Genomic DNA, 17,597 nt, shown 5'->3' with positions numbered 1-17,597 from the left:
TTAAGTTTAATCCAGTAAAGAAATTCACTGCAAAAAATCCTATTGTTATCAAGTGTTTTTGTCTTGTTTTCCATTTAAAATCATCTAAAAATCCTTAAAACAAGATACATTTACTTGAGAAGCAACATATAAGATATTTAGACTTGATTTAAGAGAACGTGTCTTAAATAAAAGTGTATTTTGTATATAAGTGTATTTTTCACTTGGTTATACTTCTGCGAGTGCAGTAAAGACAAAATATACTTATATTCAAGATCTGTTCTCTAAAAGTGAGTCTAAATATCTAATTGTATTTTTAATATTATATTCAACATTCTCAGATAACAATTTTTTCTTCTGCAGTATAGCAGCTAAAGTAAATGTACGTTGTTTTAAAGGAGTTTTAGATATTTATATTGGAAAACAAGCCAAAACAAAAACAAATCAAAAACATATTTTGTTGCCGTGTATAATGGGGCGAAGACTACCCTCTCTCACCTTTCTGTTCACTTCAATCCATCTTTAACTCACAAAAAACAAACGCTCTCTTAATAATAAAGCTGCATATTGCCAATTTTCTTCACGATAAGAAATGCATAGTGACATTTACTGTTCAATAAGTCTCGAGTCATCACGTTATAATCTAGCTGCAGCAAATGCACCCTCGAGGGACGAGCGTCCCCGCGACAGAGTGTGCATCAGCCGAGTGCAGTTTCAATGTTTTCAATTTTATAATTAGTTTTATTGTCGACATTGACGATAACGTCGACTAATCGCTTCAGCCCTACTCAAGACTAATCATTTATTCAGTCCACCATGTCCTACCAGCAATATCACTCTCCTGTTTTTCTAAAACCCTTGAAAAACTCTTAAAATTGTAACTGACAAGAACAGGATATGTAAGATGGCTATTGTTGGTTTTCTTTGTGTAGCTACATTGAAGAGAATGTGACCAAAGCTGAGACATCTATACAAAGAGTGTTTTCAAAGAGAGGTTAGTTTGACTCACGTGTTCTTGCGTTTCCATTCAGGGATCCACCAGGTCCTTCAGCATAAATCGCCGTCACTGTGATGTTGTACGGCGTGTCAGGAAGCAGGTTTTGAAGGATAGCATTATTTCTGTTGCCAGGAACAGCACTCTGCAGACAAAACATTATTTATTTTTTTATTGAATAACCACTGGTTTGGTGGCATTAATATTGGATGTTGATTAAAAATTTTATCATTAAAAGTCCAACATGTTGTCTATTCTGATCATTTATAAAGAGAAGGAAAGTGTTTTTAGCCTTTGTATGTTTAACAAAAGTTAGTCTTTTCTGTGTAGCATCACTGAATATGAACTAGCTCATTTTCCTTCTTTTGAACAGAAGTTCTAGCATGGGGCTGATTAGGGGGGCTACAGTACAAATAACAAATAACAGAATGAATCAGAACCATTCAAACGAAAGGTGAACTTCAACAGCCTTTCTTTGCAAGTATGACCGAGACACGAGATACAGTGTGAAAGCTTAAACAATCTATACCAATTTTGCCATAAAAGTTTAAAAATTAGGCCTTAGAAACGTGCTCCATTTTACTTTCTGTCAGTGGCTTAGTTCACAAACTGTGCCAGGCACAGCTTGATCATGAATATTATTCACGTCACTTTATAGCCGGCTTAACTGATTTGCTCAAAGAAGGACATTGGTAGGTCAGCAAAACCATACAGAGATCATCGTTTAACATTTGCGTGTTTGTTCAGTGCAATGCCAAAACAAGCGCATTTCATCAGGCTTCTGTTTGGTTTTAAAGTCATTGGTTTATGTAGTCTACCACAATTTAGCAATTTTTTAAGTGCCATGTGAACCCCCCCCAGTTAAAATGGCTGCTACGCCACTGAGCAGTGTTCATTTTCACAATTTGTTTTATTTTAGTCATAATTTTTGTCTTTTGATGAAACTGTCCTTTAAATATTTCATCATGTCATTTTCATTTATTTTAGTCAGTTTTAATCAAAAAGACAAAAATTGCATATTTCAGTTGAGGATAATGTGCAAAATGACAAAAAACATGTATCAAACTGTAACATAGTAAACTTTAACCAAATATAAAAATATTTTGAAAAATGTATAAAGTACTTACAATTAGGGCTGGTCGATATGTACAAATTATTTTATCGATAATCGCCTTAGAAAACATCACGATATCCGATTACATCGTCAACCCACCCTGCCGAGGATCAGTTAATATTTTTGCTTTATTGACTTTGCTTTAATTTCATTCATTAATTAAAACACGAAAAACATTTCTAATTCTTATTTAACCACCTTATTTAAACATTTACACTCTCCAAAGGCTCCATTTGCCATCAACACAGATGGAAAATTACTAATAGCCTACAGATTAAGAACTAAAGACAATCATAAATGTAAAGATAATAATAATCATAATAAATAAGCCTAATAAATTCCCTTGTGTTCCCAAAATAATGCTATTAAATGTGTGTTCTTATTGAATTTGTGTTTGTATTGCATTTTGGTAATACAGTTAATGCTGCCTAAAGAAAAGAAAATAGTACTCAATTTTAGGTTCAAGGTGAACGTGTCTTGTATTATTTTATGATTTAATCACTTTCGTCTTTGTTTCTTTAATACAAAGATCCCTGTATATATTACTGAACCTGCAGAGTTGCGTTCACATTGCATGCCAATGTATGAAAATAAAGTGAACTCACAGCACCTCCCGAGATGTTCGGAGATAATTTGCAGAATTCTTATCGATGACATTATTCTTGCAAACAGTTTTCAGATGAAGGAAACAGAGAAAAAAGAGTGAAAACTATTTACATGTGTGTTCCACATGACAGGCTCATGCTGCACGCCTCTGAACAAACAGCGAATCAGACACGAGCAATGACGGCTTTTCTTTTGTCTGTCCTTAAAAATATAATAAAGTGTGTTTCTTCAAGCACGTGTCTTTGTGACTAACAGCATTTCTTGTTATGTGTCACTCCGAGACGTCGCCCGCCTGTTGCGGTAGATGAGCCAAATTACTTTCAAGTTCACCTAGTCCTTCGCCTCATTGTCTGTGCAGATGTAATATTATGTTTATGTTGTGAAAACAGCTGATTAATGTCACATATATTGGATGTGTTTGAGTGAGGTAATGTCCCCGTTAGAAATGGTAATTGTACAAATGTTCAGCTCTTTCAGCTCACGCAGCTCAAGCAGGGAAATCCCCTACATATGACTGGATTATTTCAAGCAATTCTTTCAAGAATGAATAAGTAAATAAAAAACAGTGTTAGTGCATTGCTAGTACAGCATCTTGCAATATCATTTTTTCTCGCCAGCAATATGTTTTAATTAAAACAGTTTGATTATCGTGATGATGTGCCTATTCTTCATTATCGTTAACAAAATCAAAAATCCCTTCGTCAATAAACATTTTCATCCATAATTTCTTTGACGAGATTAACACGGCCCCTGAGCTCGATAAAACATAGGAAGAGTCAATGGACGCCTACTCACGAATTCTGTGATGGGATCCCCTGTCATTGGAGCGTATGCAATCTTATATTGTTGCACGGGACCTTCTGCGTGATCCCAGCCGATGCTGATCGTGCTCGTGGTGGTTTCGAAGACACGCAAATTCCTGGGTCCAGCTCGTGGTACTGCAACAGACAACATTTACAACTAGATTTAAACATTTTTAAAGAATGACAATGATGCTTGCCCATGCAAAACTTGCCACTAAAATACCAGGGTGTTGGAGGTGGTTGCCAGCGTGTCGCTACTTGGTTGCTAGGGTGTTGTGGGTGGTTGGCCCAATTAAAAAAAAAGAGAGTCCAATGCCAATTTACTAGTAATTGTAGTAAACCAATAATCGGTTTGACTGATATTTTCGAACCGATATTTACACTTTATTCTTAATCGGTCTACCGATAAACGGCAACATTTCTGTATCAAATGCCTAGCACAAACAGTGCAGGATGAGTTACTTGCCAACATTTTAATACAAAGGGTTTAGGGGTTTGTGGTTTGTTCAAATCCCTAACCCAATAGTTATGCCTGGCTTAGTAAACACCACTAAATAACCCACTAGACATGTAGAGTTCCCCTAGTAAAATGTCATGCATTTTTTTGGTAATCGCATACATCGAGTAAACTGCATATTTTTAAGCGATGAGCTCACGTGTTTTTCCTTTCCCTTCAATTCCCGGGCCTTGTCCGTCTGCATACACGGCCATTACGCTCACTGCGTACGGAGTATCCGGGATGAGTTGATCCAGGAAAGCATTGTTGATATTTCCTGGAACGAGAACCTAAGGAGAGACGAGCATCGTTTAGATAACATATAGTCGAGCATGTTCACGAACATCCACTGTATAACAATCCGTCGCAGACTTTACGAATCTGGCAACACAAATATAAATTATGACCTCAGCGTTAAGCCCCTGTTTAGATTACCAGAGCAAGATCACATTTCCAAACAGATATGTAATGCAAACAGATGTTAAATGCTACATAAATACTGTCGGTACAGCGTTATTGCCCTGGGGGGGTCTGCTGCACTTGAAAAGAGAGCGTTCTGGGCAAGGAGAATTTGTATAGTGCGACAGGGGAACCCCATCAGCTACCTGTCAACACCCAGCAGGATTACCACCCCATCTGCTCATTTGTTTCTCATTTGTAGGTCATAACATCATCGGGATAGAGGGCGCATTCTTGCCATACACCAGCCCTTATGACAGAATCAGTTAACAAATATGGGTCAGCATGTACTATAAGATTTTAATATTTCTCTTCTGTGTCCCAGCTTGCTGTGTTTAGTCAGCTCATGAACATTTCTTCCAACATGACCAATCAGGATTCTGCTTCTTTCCATGGCAGACACCATAAATAATTGCCTAAGGACAAAACGTGGTGCTAAACATTTACCTGCCACTTAAAAACACAATGCCTTACATGAAAAATCCAACCCAGTGATGAAAATTCTGTCGACATTTAGGCTTCTCACCTTCATGTTGTTCTTAACTTGTACGACTCTTTATCTGAAGTGGAGCACAAAAAGAGGTGTTTTGAAGAACATCCCCATGACACTTTTCTATACAATGAAAGCTTTCAGTGCTCCAAGAATGACATAAAGCACTGTAAAAGTAGTCCATAGGACTTCTGCGCTATGTATATTTGAAGTTCTCTGAAGCCATTTGGTAGTTTTGTGTGAGGAATAGACTGAAAGTTTTTCATCTGAAAATCTTCCCCTACGTCACAGCTGCAAAATCTCACACACATTTTCGCATACTCAAATTTGCCAAGTCTTATTCACTTATGAGCAGCATTGGGTAATTTACTCAAAAAAATGAATACACCACAAATGAATAATTACTATTCTAAAAATTGTTATCAGATTTCTTTCTGATTGCTTTATCGAAAAATCACTTTATATTCAAAGCTGAAGTGTGTAACTAAAATACTTTCTCTTATGCCAGCTTAATGTGCAGAGATATTCATATGTTAATTTTCTCGAAAACTGTAAACACTATGTCTATGTGGCACTATAAAATTCCTCTGTCTGTTTTGAGTGACTCGTCCATACTGACACAATAACATTGACTTAACCAATGGCGTGAGTTGAGGGCAGGACTATCTTTTTGTTGGATCAACATATGAAGGGGGCTGGATTCGGAAAGCTGTTTGAGAAGCAAACGTTTATTCATTCCGTTCGGTGGTGCTAGTGGCGCAGAAATGACACTTCAGCTTTAAGTTACTTTTTAAAAAATTTTTCATAGGACAGTTTTAGTTTTTTCGCTTAACGATTAATTGCATAATTTTTCATACCGTAGTTAATCGCAAATTTTGAAAGTGCTGAAATTTGACTATATATACTTCTTATCCTGTCAAAATGCATTTATTTTCTTCTCAAGATATGTAACAATAGTTCCAATCAAAGCCATCCCCAGTATAAAAGATAGAAATGCACTAAGATTGCACCAGTTTAAGTAACATTAAACATTTCCAGGTGGTAGTCTGACTAATTGAAAGAATTAGTCCCTATAGTTTGAGTATTCATTGCAATGCGTGTTAAATCTCTTAAACTCCCATCCTCTACCACATTAATCAGCCGTCAGATTGTGGCTATCCGATTTTGCTACAGTAAATTCATTGTACGCATCAGGGCATCAACGTTATCATCAAGCACCACTTGAAAAGCGTTTCAGACCTCTTGTTCTATTTTTAGCGCTGGCACTGCCAACAGAATGATACTTCATCCGAACTGCCGTTTTGGTGACAGGACTTGACGTGTCGTGTAGTGATTCAGTTGTGCCCTACAGAGGCTGCAAAGTACTTGATTTCTGTCACAAGTCCCATTTGAGTTTGTTTTTGAATAACAAACAGCATTAAGAGGCCCTTTCTCCATCACTTCACCACTGATACTGAATCGCTCTATGTTTGTTTGTGGTGTGTGTATCAATGTAATAATGTACCCGGACATGTGGTAAAGGATACGCCCTATTTCAACCAGTGTTCAGAACTCACTCAGAGCTGAATAAAATGTCAGAATCTAACATCAAATTGGTAAATGTATTAATCACGTTGAAGAAAGCTTAACACATTAAACATTTTAAATCAATCACATGCATTAACAAGTTGATTTTGACAGCTCTAATTATACATAAATAATATTTGAGAAATATGTGTAAGCACTTAAAAGTAATTAACTTCATTTAAAGTCAGTAGCTGTAATCTAATCACAAATATTTAAAATGTAATGCATTACACTACTTTTTGACTACTAATTACTTAATTAGATTACAAACAACGCTGGTTATGAGACACTTACATTTCAGTCTCTTCCTCACACAAAGACTGTAAATTTGAAATATAGCACACAAGTCATACAGTCTACTTTTATGGTGCTTTTATGTCATTTTTGGAGTTTTACAGCCCCTGATCACTGTATGTTTTCATGGTATGGAAAAGAGCAGTGTGAACATCATTCAAAATTTCTCCTTTTGTGTTCCACAGAAGAAAGAGTGTCATATAAGATTGGAATGTAAATGATGACAGAATGTTAATTTTTGGGTGAACTTTTTCTTCAAGGTGATTAAAACTGTTTGCAAATGCTGTGTGTGTGTGTGTGTGTGTGTGTGTGTGTGCGTGCGTGTGTGTGTGTGTGTGCGTGTGTGCGCAATACCCACCGATTCAAGAGGCCGGATGCCACTCAGTGGGGCGTAGACGACCTTGTACTGTTGCACCAGGCCCGAGGCGGGCTCCCAGCGCACGTTCAGGCTGTTAGGAGTCGGGTTGTAGACCACAATGTTTCTGGGAGGGAAACGTGGAACTGCAAGAGAGAGAAAGAATGCTGAAAGAGAAGCCACTTAAAAGCACAGTGAGAACAAAGAATTTACAGAGCAGCAGAGGAAGGAGAACAGCTATGTGTTTAAACAGGAGGAAGCTCAGTAAAGTTTAGGAATGAATGCTGAGGGAAGCAGTCGACGGGTTTTATGGTAAGAAAGTGCCTAAAAGGAAAGGCAGGTGGTGGGGGGCATTTATTGTTAATGTTATAACTGCTTAGCACGCTTTAAAATCCAAAGCAGATTTGACTACTCCTACAAAATTCAGCAAAAAAAAAAAAAAAAAAACGTCAACACGAGTTAAAAAGATAAGCTTTCTTTAGTTCTAAAATGAAACTCAGTTGCCTGAGTAAAGCAAATAAAAAAACGTTGCATGCACTGATATAAAATATGTGTTCCGATACCGACAGTTTGGTGGTTCTGCTTTTGTTACGTTGTATACTGTACAGTGCATGTTATTATTTGTATATTGTTGAGTGTAATTATGTGTATAACAGATGTTTAAATTGTGTTGTGTTAATTTGATGTTATTGTAAATTGGTATATGTCTCATCACTGTCACGACTGCTATGTTGATCGGAACTGCACCCAAGAATTTCACACACCATTGCACTTGTGTATATGGCTGTGTGACAATAAAGTGATTTGATTTGATTGATTGTTTCAAATCACTGATAATTAATTACACAACTTCTATTTGCGCTGCAATAGATGTGTTTTGCTCTACTTTAGACTTCGGGGCTCCCCCGACACACTTGAGCACATAAGCGCATGCATACTCTTCAAATGTGTTTGTTCTATTCAGAAGAGATCATCCCTATGCCCTATTCCCTTCAAAGTCTTTACCATCCACTGTGAGAGCAGCGGAGGGCTGAAAAATGTGGGGCTCCAAAATAACAGTCATTTGGAATTCACTTTTAAGCCATTTTTATTGAAAATTCAGTTTGAAACTATCTATTATGATTGTTCTCCCTTTGAAGTGCCCTTCGGAGGCTGATTTATCCCTTTTGGAACACAGCCAAAAATGCCACTTTAGCATTAACATGGACACAGAAGCTGTGTTGTCCAACAGAAATGGCTTGTGTTAAAGCGCTTTCTCTTAACAGCCCTTAAGCGCTTAAACGACTGCAAACAACTATTTTTTTTTAAATGCATGTCATTTTGATCTAATTCTTGACAGAATAAAAGATACATATGGAATAAAAGACAAAGAAGCTTCAGCGATGTCATATGATATCCACACAGCAAACAAATAAGGAACTATGCTTCTAACCACAGGTGCAGAGCTGTAGTTCCAACCACACAACTTTGCGATGCTGTTTGCGAATGTTCGTTGGAACTATGGTTTTGGGAAACACCAAATTGTTGAACTATGTTGGTAATGATGCTTTTGAGAAACGCATCCCAGTATGGGTTTTTCAGTAGCTGATGCTAATACCAATAGAGAGCAGGATGGCTGAAATAAATGCTGATTTACATAATACAACTTAACAATGGCAAATCAAATGTACACAACATTACTAAAGTGAAACGAACACATATTTAATACAATATTTGCTCAAATTCGTAAATAAAATAAAATAAACAGGGGCCTGGGTAGCTCAGCGAGTATTGACACTGACTACCACCCCTGGAGTCGCGAGTTCGAATCCAGGTCGTGCTGAATGACCAGCCATGTCTCCTAAGCAACCAAATTGGCCCAGTTGCTAGGGAGGGTAGAGTCACATGGGGTAACCTCCTTGTGGTCACGATTAAGTGGTTCTCGCTCTCAATGGTGCGTGTGGTAAGTTTTGTGTAGATCGCGGAGAGTAGCGTGAGCCTCCACATGCTGTGAGTCTCCGCGGTGTCATGCACAACGAGCCACGTGATAAGATGCGCGGATTGATGGTCTCAGAAGCGGAGGCAACTGAGACTTGTCCTCCGCCACCCAGATTGAGGTGAGTAACCGCGCCACCATGAGGACCTAGTAATTAGTGGGAATTGGCCATTCCAAATTGGGAGAAAAGGGGAGAAAAATAGAAAAAATAAATAAATAAATAAAATAAACCTTGTAAACAGATATTGTTTACTATCTATTGAAAAATCTAATGGTATATTTTGGAACTGACACAAAGTTAACACTTCTGTTTATCGGTCAAGTGTTCACGGTTATTAGCCGATGCCGTTATTCGCAAAATTGGCAAATATTGGCTCATTAATCAGCCTGGCCAATATATCGGTCCATGACATATATTATTATTAAAAACTTCATTTGCACAGGTATATATGCGTTTAAACTCTTGTTTTTGGCTCTGTCTACACAGTGTTGTAGTGTGCTTAATAAATTAGATTTTTGGCATTTGTACAAACATTTATAAATTGTGTTGGTGATTCACAATGAGTTGTGAACTATTAAACTCAATTACTGGTGTTTCCGGTGGTTGCTACAGTGGCTAGGATGTTGCTATGGTGTTCTGAGGGGTTGCTAGGGCATTGCTAGGTAACTCATGAGTGGTGAAAAAGGTGAGAAATTTGTCCAGGTTTATATTTTCAGTTTATTTTTTTATTTTATTTTATTTTTATTTAAAGCTTTCTGTTGTATTTAAAGCTTTAACTTTTAAGTGTTTAAGTTAAAAGTAACCATTTCAAGTGATTTTATAAGGAAAATGTAGAACATTTTACCAAACAATTTGGGCATATTAGCTTCAGAAAAGGTGACTTTAGCTAAAAGTTGAGTAGTTTGCATGCCTGTAGGTGGTTATTAGGCTGTTCTGGGTGGTTGCTTACTGTCCAAGTCAAAAGAGCGCAGCCCCAAGTCTCTGCCTCAAGCAACTTCATATCTTTAGATCTGACTAGTTAAATATAACATATAAAGATCCTAACTGAAATCACCATGCTTACTAACAGATAAGATAGGATTCTAGAGTAAGAGGCCATTCACACCAAACAGTTTTTTGTTTGTTTTTCAATGTAAGAATGCACTAGACAAACGTTTTTGACCGTTGTGGCGCATCTGGCAGTTTTTACAGCATCCCGTGCAGGAGTGCTACGTTTATTAGATGCCCTGTCAAGTTTTAAAAACGCATCTTGAGACACTTGCATTCTGTTCTGTTTGTTGAGCTGAATCACGTCTTGTTTGGTTCAGCTACCAAGTCAGACAACAGAAGACATCAAAGGATAGTTTGGACTGCCGAGAGGATTGTTGGTGCTCCCCTACCCACCCTGCTAAAACTGTACACATCCAGAGTAACAAAAAGGGCTGGTAAAATCACTCTTGAACCCATTCACCCAGCACACTTCCTTTTCAAACTGTTGCCCTCTGGCCGGCACTACAGAGCACTGAGCACCAGAACAGCCAGGCACAGGAACAGTTTTTTCCCTAAGGCCATCCACCTCACGAACAGTTAAAACTGCCCCCAAATACTTTCCTTTGGTCAATACAACCAAGTACAATATCCAATCCATCCATTCCTTCTTATATCCATATTTCATTTATATTCTTTAACATATCCTACCTCTTCTTCAATACATAACATCACCTGCACATATCTGTATATCTGTATATAAAATATTCTAACAACATTATTGCGCTATTGTATATTTCTCTTTTTTTATCTGTTATATCTTATTTTAAAAAAAACATTATGTCACTATATTTATATATGTTTAAATGTGTATGTTTGTATGTATGTATCTATGTTTCATTCTCTTGCACTGGAAGCTTCTGTCACCATGACAAATTCCTTGTGTGTGTTAGCATACTTGGCAATAAAGCCAATTCTATATATTGCTCCTTCAATGCAAGTCTATGGCATTTTATCATCTGCCAGGTGAAGAATTTTATTTTTAGGCTAGGCCTATGAACTTAACAAGAAGCGTCCGATGCTTCTAGGCAGGGATGTTATCATTAAGATCTACCTATTTCAAGGAATTCCCAAAAACAACTTACGAGTCTTTCCTTTCTCAGATTGACGGAGTCCATCTCCCTCAGGATAAACAGGCACCACAGTCACTGTATAGACAGTGTCCGACAGAAGGTTCCTCAGCACGGTGTTGGTTGTTCCTCCAGAAACTTGCTCCTGTTAATTCAGAAAGTTTGATAGAAGGTTACAGAAGATCAATGGCACATCAGGGAAAACAGCAGAGGCTCTTCAGTGGAGCATCTCTTACCATGTCCTCAGCACCACCAGATGCTGGCACGTAGAAGATTCTATACTGGCGGACGTTACCCTCAGCTGGCTCCCAGCGCACCTTTAATGAGCTGGTTGTGGGTTCGGTGACCTGCAGGTTCTTTACTCCACCCAGAGGCTCTGGGAATGGTGAAAATTGGAATTAATCTATAGACACAGTAGACTGCAATTTAAATGTATCTTCCCAAATCTTTTACTGTTGACATCAATGGCCATGTGTTCAAGCAAACTCTCAATATTTTAGCATAAGTTCATCTGTCACTTGGTAAAAGCTAGCCATATTAGGCAGATGCCAACATGGACAGGTAACGTGACATGCCCTCATCCTCAAACACAATGAACAAAAGCACACAAAGTAAAAGAAATACGACCCAAACTACATTAAACACGGGCTTACTTGCAACAAGAATAAAAATGGTTTGTGCCAAACAAAATGTGCTGAGAGCATTAAACCACTGAAATGATCATTTTGTTAAATTGTAAATGCATTTACAAAATTTGCAATTCTCCTATTCAGCCTATATAATTTTAAAGGGGTCATGACATGCCTTTTTTTATTATTTTAATATGTTCCTTGAAGCTCACTTTTAATATCTGTAAAGTCTTTTGCACACACACAAAAAAAAACCACACAAAAAACACACACAAAAAAAAAACAGTCATTTATTTGTAAAACATGATTATTTTCCACCCTCATTCTGACCCTCATTCAGAAACACTCGGTTTTGGTGCAGCTTCTCCTTTATGACTTGACAGTAAACGCCCACTGTTCTGATTTGCTCTCTGCTCTTGCCATCTCACTGCTCACCACTACTGGGCGGGGCTACAAAAGTGATGAGGTGAAGTCGGCGTTAATGTGTTGTTGTGGAGGCGGTCAGATGCAAATGTCTACCCCCAGTGTGCCATCACAATATGGAGGAAGCAGAGAACAAGTCGTTTTGGCAGCTTGGTTTCAACAAATGCTCTTTTTGCAGTGAGGAGGAAGTTTTGAGTTCTGAAACTAACAGTATGTTTTTATAGTTCAATGACCTCTTATATGTTAAAAGATCAAGGAAAATTTGATTCCTCATGTCATGACCCCTGGATTTTGCTTTTTGTTGGGCCTATGCAGTTCATGGTCATCTTAATATATTTTAATGTTTAATTTTAAGGACATTTGAGTTTACTTTTGTAAGATTTGTACTCTGTTGACTTAAAGAAATACTCTTTCTTTAATACAAGTTAAGCTCAATCGACAGCATTTGTGGCATAATGCAGTGTTTCTCAGCTTGTAAGTCGTGACCCAAAAGTGGGTTGCAGATCTATTCAGTCTGGGTAGCTTGTGGACAGCAGGAAAGAACAATGCCCTGGTTATCCCAATGAAAATGTTTCAAGAGACCCAGGGGAAATTTAGGACTGCTGAGGCAAATTTAATGAGTATCTTGCATTCAGCGCTTTACACATGCAAAAGTCTTCTCATCTGCAACGTGATATTTTTGCGGTGCGTTTAAAGATTGTTTTTTGTGCGACTGTAATGGAACAACTCGCACCAATGATCTGCTCTTATCCAATTTACTGTATTTACTTTCATTTTTCTATACAATAAAAGTGAATGGTGATTGAGACTTTCATCATAAAGCCTTTTTCCTTTTGTGTTCCACGGAAGGAAGAAAGTCATATGGGTTTGGAATAATAAAATTCACATTTATTCAGTGAACTATCCTTTTAACTGTGGCATTACAGGTACCTACTTGTTTTTCCATTGTCAGACTGTTTCTTTCCTTCGGCGTCAGTGTAAACTGGCATTACGGTAACTCTGTATTCCGTGTCTGGCTGCAGGTTCCTTAGAATAGTATTGGTTGACACTCCAGACACTTGGGTCTAAAGGATACATGATTACGAGCGCACATTATTTGGCAACCAATTAACCAAAAAGAACAAGTTGAGACAAATGGTGGCTCGGACCATTACCGTGCTGGAAGCACCTCCTGCAAGAGGCACATAGATGATGTTGTACTGACGGACATCTCCATCGGCCGGGTCCCATCGCACCCTCAAAGAGTTCACAGTTGGGTCCGTCACCTGTAGGTTTTTCACACTTCCCAAAGGTTCTGTGTTAAACAACATAGACATTGTGAACCTTCACAAACAATGAACCAGGATTGCTCTATATGCATATGGGTTCTCCATTCCCAAACTTCCAAAAGCTACAAACAACTCAACTCACTTGTCTTTCCATTGTCAGACTGACGTTTTCCTTCAACATCATTTTCATACATGGGCAGCAATGTGACCTTGTACAATGTGTTGGCGTTGAGATTACGCAGGATGGTGCTTGTTGTGCCACCGGACACTAGTTCCTGTTTACCAAAAAAAACAAAAGATATGTGTCATAATTTGGAAGGTCTTACATATAAACAATTTTTATAGAAAGTCTGCACTTAAAGGGAATAGTTCACCCATAAATGCCAATTCTGTCTTAATTTACTTACCTTCATGTTGTTCCAAACCTGTATGACTTTCTTTCATATGAGGATTGTAAAAATGAAGTTTTAAAGAAATTAATTAATTCAATTAAAAAATGAATATGGACTTGAGGCTAAAATGCTACTGAAAGTGACAAAAATGCCCCAAAAATTCAAAAATGTAGGGGAACAAAATGCCCCCATTAGAAATTCTTATGGGTTCTTAAAGGGATAGTTCACCCAAAAATGAAAATTCATCATCATTTCCTCACTCCTATGATATCCCAGGTGTGTATTACTTTCTTTCTTCAGCAGGACACATTTGATTAAAAATAGAAGTATTTCAGCTCAGTAGGTCCTTAAAGTTCAAGCGGATGGTGATTTCACTTTTGAAGCTCCAAGAAATCACAGACAGTCAGCATACATGTCATCGATATGACTCCAGCGGTTAAACTGATGTTTTCTAAAGCGATACAATCAATGGTACGAAAAAGATCAATATTTAAGTACTTTTTAACTCGCTTCTGGTCATCGCTAGTGTGCACATGTGACGTAATCGCATTGGCACGTGAGACGCGAGAACGACGCACATGTGACACTCTGAAGGGCAGCGCTGTTTACAAGTGAGATGGAGGAACTCTGTACAGAAGCTTCGTTGGTTTTAGTTTAGATCTGTATTTGTATCTGTTTCTGTACTCACAATGGTGCATGTGTGCTTATCCTGGATGTCTCAACCGAGAGAAGAATGTGCGATTACGTCCATAACATGCCAACACGAATATGTCACACAATAGACCGCGTGAACTCAGCACTCTCGTGAATGTGTATACTGCTGCTGATCAAAAGTGAAGGATTACAGTTAAAAAGTACTTAAATATTGAAGGCAATCATATCACTTTAGAAGATATTAATTTGCATTGTATGGATGACATTTATGCTGACTGTCTGTGATTTTTGGAGCTTCAAAGGTCTGATCACCATCCACTTGCATTTTAAGGACCTACTGAGCTCAGATATTTTTCTATTTTTAATCAAATGTGTCCTGCTGAAGAAAGAAAGTCATACACACCTGGGATATCATGAGGATGAGTAAACGATGAGAGAATATTCATTTTTGGGTGAACTATCCCTTTAAGATCTGATATATTTTTTTAATATTTTATTCTAAGCCTAATACATATAATCACATAATATGATTTAATATTGCCCCATAGTAAAAACGTTCATTTCTGACCCTGATAGTGATTCACTTTCAGGCTTCAAAACTGACACAAAAGTATGATAAAAGTAGTTAATGCGACTCCTGAGTCATCTTCCAAGCCTTCTGAAGGAATATGATAAAATAGTAATTTAAAAAGTAATTTTTCAGTAAAAATCTTGTCGTCTGTTGGACGTTTGTGGGCCCTGCGCAAATTGCAACGCAAATTCTCACGTGAACACATCAGCCTCAGTGTCTCTCATAGCACTCAATGAAAGCGCAACGGACATCAGGATTTTCACTGAAAAACTACTCATATTTTTGGTTATCGTATGCCTTCAGAAGATTTTAAAAATGCCGTATGAATATGGAACACATTTTTCAAACTTTTTCATCCTTTTTGAAGCTTTAAAAAGGGAATCACTACGAACCGGGATATTTATTAAAAATGTCTCCTTTTGAGTTCCACAGAAGAAAGAAAGTGACTTGAGTATGAGTAAATGACAACAGAATTTTCATTTTTGGGTGAACAATTTATAAATATTACACTGACATATTACACACGTCAAAAGGTTAAGCATTTAAACAGTCTACTACCCCCACCAAAAAGCACATGTTAAGCACGCTGTGTTGTTCAAACAACCATTTGTTACCAAAGCTATTATTTTTACACTATTATTACAATGATTTGTACAGCAACACTCACTGTTCAATATTAAAGCAATTGAAGATAAGTTAATTATATCCTACCATCTTCTCATCATCTCCAGGCTGTGGGATGTAGAAAACCTTGTAATTTCGAGGGTTACCATCAGCATGCTCCCATCGTACCGAGAGGGTGCTGCTGGTGGGATCGGTGACTTGAAGGTTGCGAACTCCACCCAGCGGTTCTGAAATTACACAGACACATATAAATTTGGACTGTCAATTGATACAAATTTTTAATGAAATAAACTACGTCAAATGCCGATTAATTAATCAAACTAATCGCTGTTAATTGTATTATCAATATTTGTCGAGAAAGTCCCCAAATAAAATAATTCAACATATAATAATTAAATAGTCATAAGTAATAATATATAAATAATTACAAATATAATTCAGATAATTAAAATAAATTACATTTTGTGGCAGACAAGTAAACCATTGATTAGGCATCACAAAAAGTTGCTTTAGAAGGCAATATACTGTTTACTTCCATATCACTGAATATTGGCCTATTTCTAAGGATGTGTCTGTGTGCATGCATCAGATGGGCGCTTTTCGAAAATCTCACTTTGAATGCGTCATGTCATAAACAGCATTTTTAGGATGCCATGTCAAGGTAAACATAGTTGGAAAATTTGAAAATAACATCTGTAGACCCCTGCATTCGGAGTTGCACTCTGTCCATCAATATTTGAATGCAAGAACGTGTCCGTTCTCATCTTGTGCTGTCTGCTGCAGTTTGTTGTCTGTACAGCTTCGTATTGCTTGTAAAGCTGGAGTTGCGCTTACTGCCCCCTGCTGACTGAGACTTGTAAAAATACGTAGGTACTTCAAACTAGAATTGCTCCGATGTTAGGAAAATTCATTCAATGTGATATTTGTTTTACCTGTTATTTTTTATATAATTAATCACACTAAATTAATGCATTAAATAAAAATCTTACTTTATCTTCACCATGCAAACACTAAACTCACTTGTTTTGCCATTCTCTGAAAGAGGTTTGCCCTCCATCTCAGCATAGACTGGCACCACAGTCACAGTGTAAGTCGTGTCAGGCTCTAAGTCCTTCAGAATAGTAGAGGTTGTGGTTCCAGACACTTGATCCTACTCAGGAAAAATTAAGGCATTGAAAACAAGACAAGAGAAATCAGTGATTTCATTAAAACTTTCAAACACAGTACAGTTTTAATTAAAAATAAAGTACATTTTATGACCTGACTCTTGAACAGAAACATAAGCAATGATCCACCAACTCGTGCTTAATGAATTTCTGTGTAAATTGTTTGCAAAACCATTCTTTTAGGAATTGTCACATTCAATTGTATGCAACAATTTATGCACAAATGGCTTTACAAACCATTTACAGTCCACAGAAATTTGTTCTGCTCATGTTTCATGAATGAGGCCCATTGTTTGTAGGATTTGCAAATACTTTAAAGGTGTCAGTTGTATAACGAGCCATAATTTAGCGAGAGTTACATTAATAAGAAAGTATAAATTGTACACTAATTTCAGATAAAAAGCCCAAAATGTTCATTTACGAGCAACCTGGTCTCAGAATCACATTACTATACCTGTATTTTAGCAAAATTATTTTCACATGGCTTGTTGTTCGTATTGCTGCAGTTTCCTTGTGAAATGTACACTAGAGGCCCTACAACAACAACTTTTATTCCCTTTCACACAGATCATGTGTAAAATGGCAGATAATCAGTTCATAAACATGTACTTTTCACCCTGTTCCTCACACAATGCTATCTTT

The 17,597-nt window shown here is 37.4% G+C and overlaps 1 protein-coding gene across 1 annotated transcript in view; it reads right to left on the bottom strand.

Moving 5' to 3' along the window:
- LOC127415538 (collagen alpha-1(XII) chain-like) overlaps window positions 1-17,597 on the bottom strand; it is a 126,616-nt gene that overhangs the window by 36,815 nt on the left and 72,204 nt on the right. The window contains exons 39-49 of the mRNA XM_051654307.1: window positions 16,810-16,939; window positions 15,877-16,016; window positions 13,691-13,823; window positions 13,435-13,574; window positions 13,215-13,344; window positions 11,465-11,604; window positions 11,244-11,373; window positions 7,160-7,302; window positions 4,153-4,282; window positions 3,489-3,631; window positions 989-1,118 (exon numbers count right to left, since the gene is read on the bottom strand). Coding sequence (XP_051510267.1) covers window positions 989-1,118; window positions 3,489-3,631; window positions 4,153-4,282; window positions 7,160-7,302; window positions 11,244-11,373; window positions 11,465-11,604; window positions 13,215-13,344; window positions 13,435-13,574; window positions 13,691-13,823; window positions 15,877-16,016; window positions 16,810-16,939 — 1,489 coding nt within the window. The remainder of the gene's footprint in view (window positions 1-988; window positions 1,119-3,488; window positions 3,632-4,152; window positions 4,283-7,159; window positions 7,303-11,243; window positions 11,374-11,464; window positions 11,605-13,214; window positions 13,345-13,434; window positions 13,575-13,690; window positions 13,824-15,876; window positions 16,017-16,809; window positions 16,940-17,597) is intronic.

This window comes from Myxocyprinus asiaticus, chromosome 25, assembly GCF_019703515.2.
Source record: "Myxocyprinus asiaticus isolate MX2 ecotype Aquarium Trade chromosome 25, UBuf_Myxa_2, whole genome shotgun sequence".
Classification (NCBI taxonomy): Eukaryota; Metazoa; Chordata; class Actinopteri; order Cypriniformes; family Catostomidae; genus Myxocyprinus; species Myxocyprinus asiaticus.
Note: the sequence above shows the minus strand (reverse complement) of the source record. Positions and strands in the feature narration are given on the sequence as shown.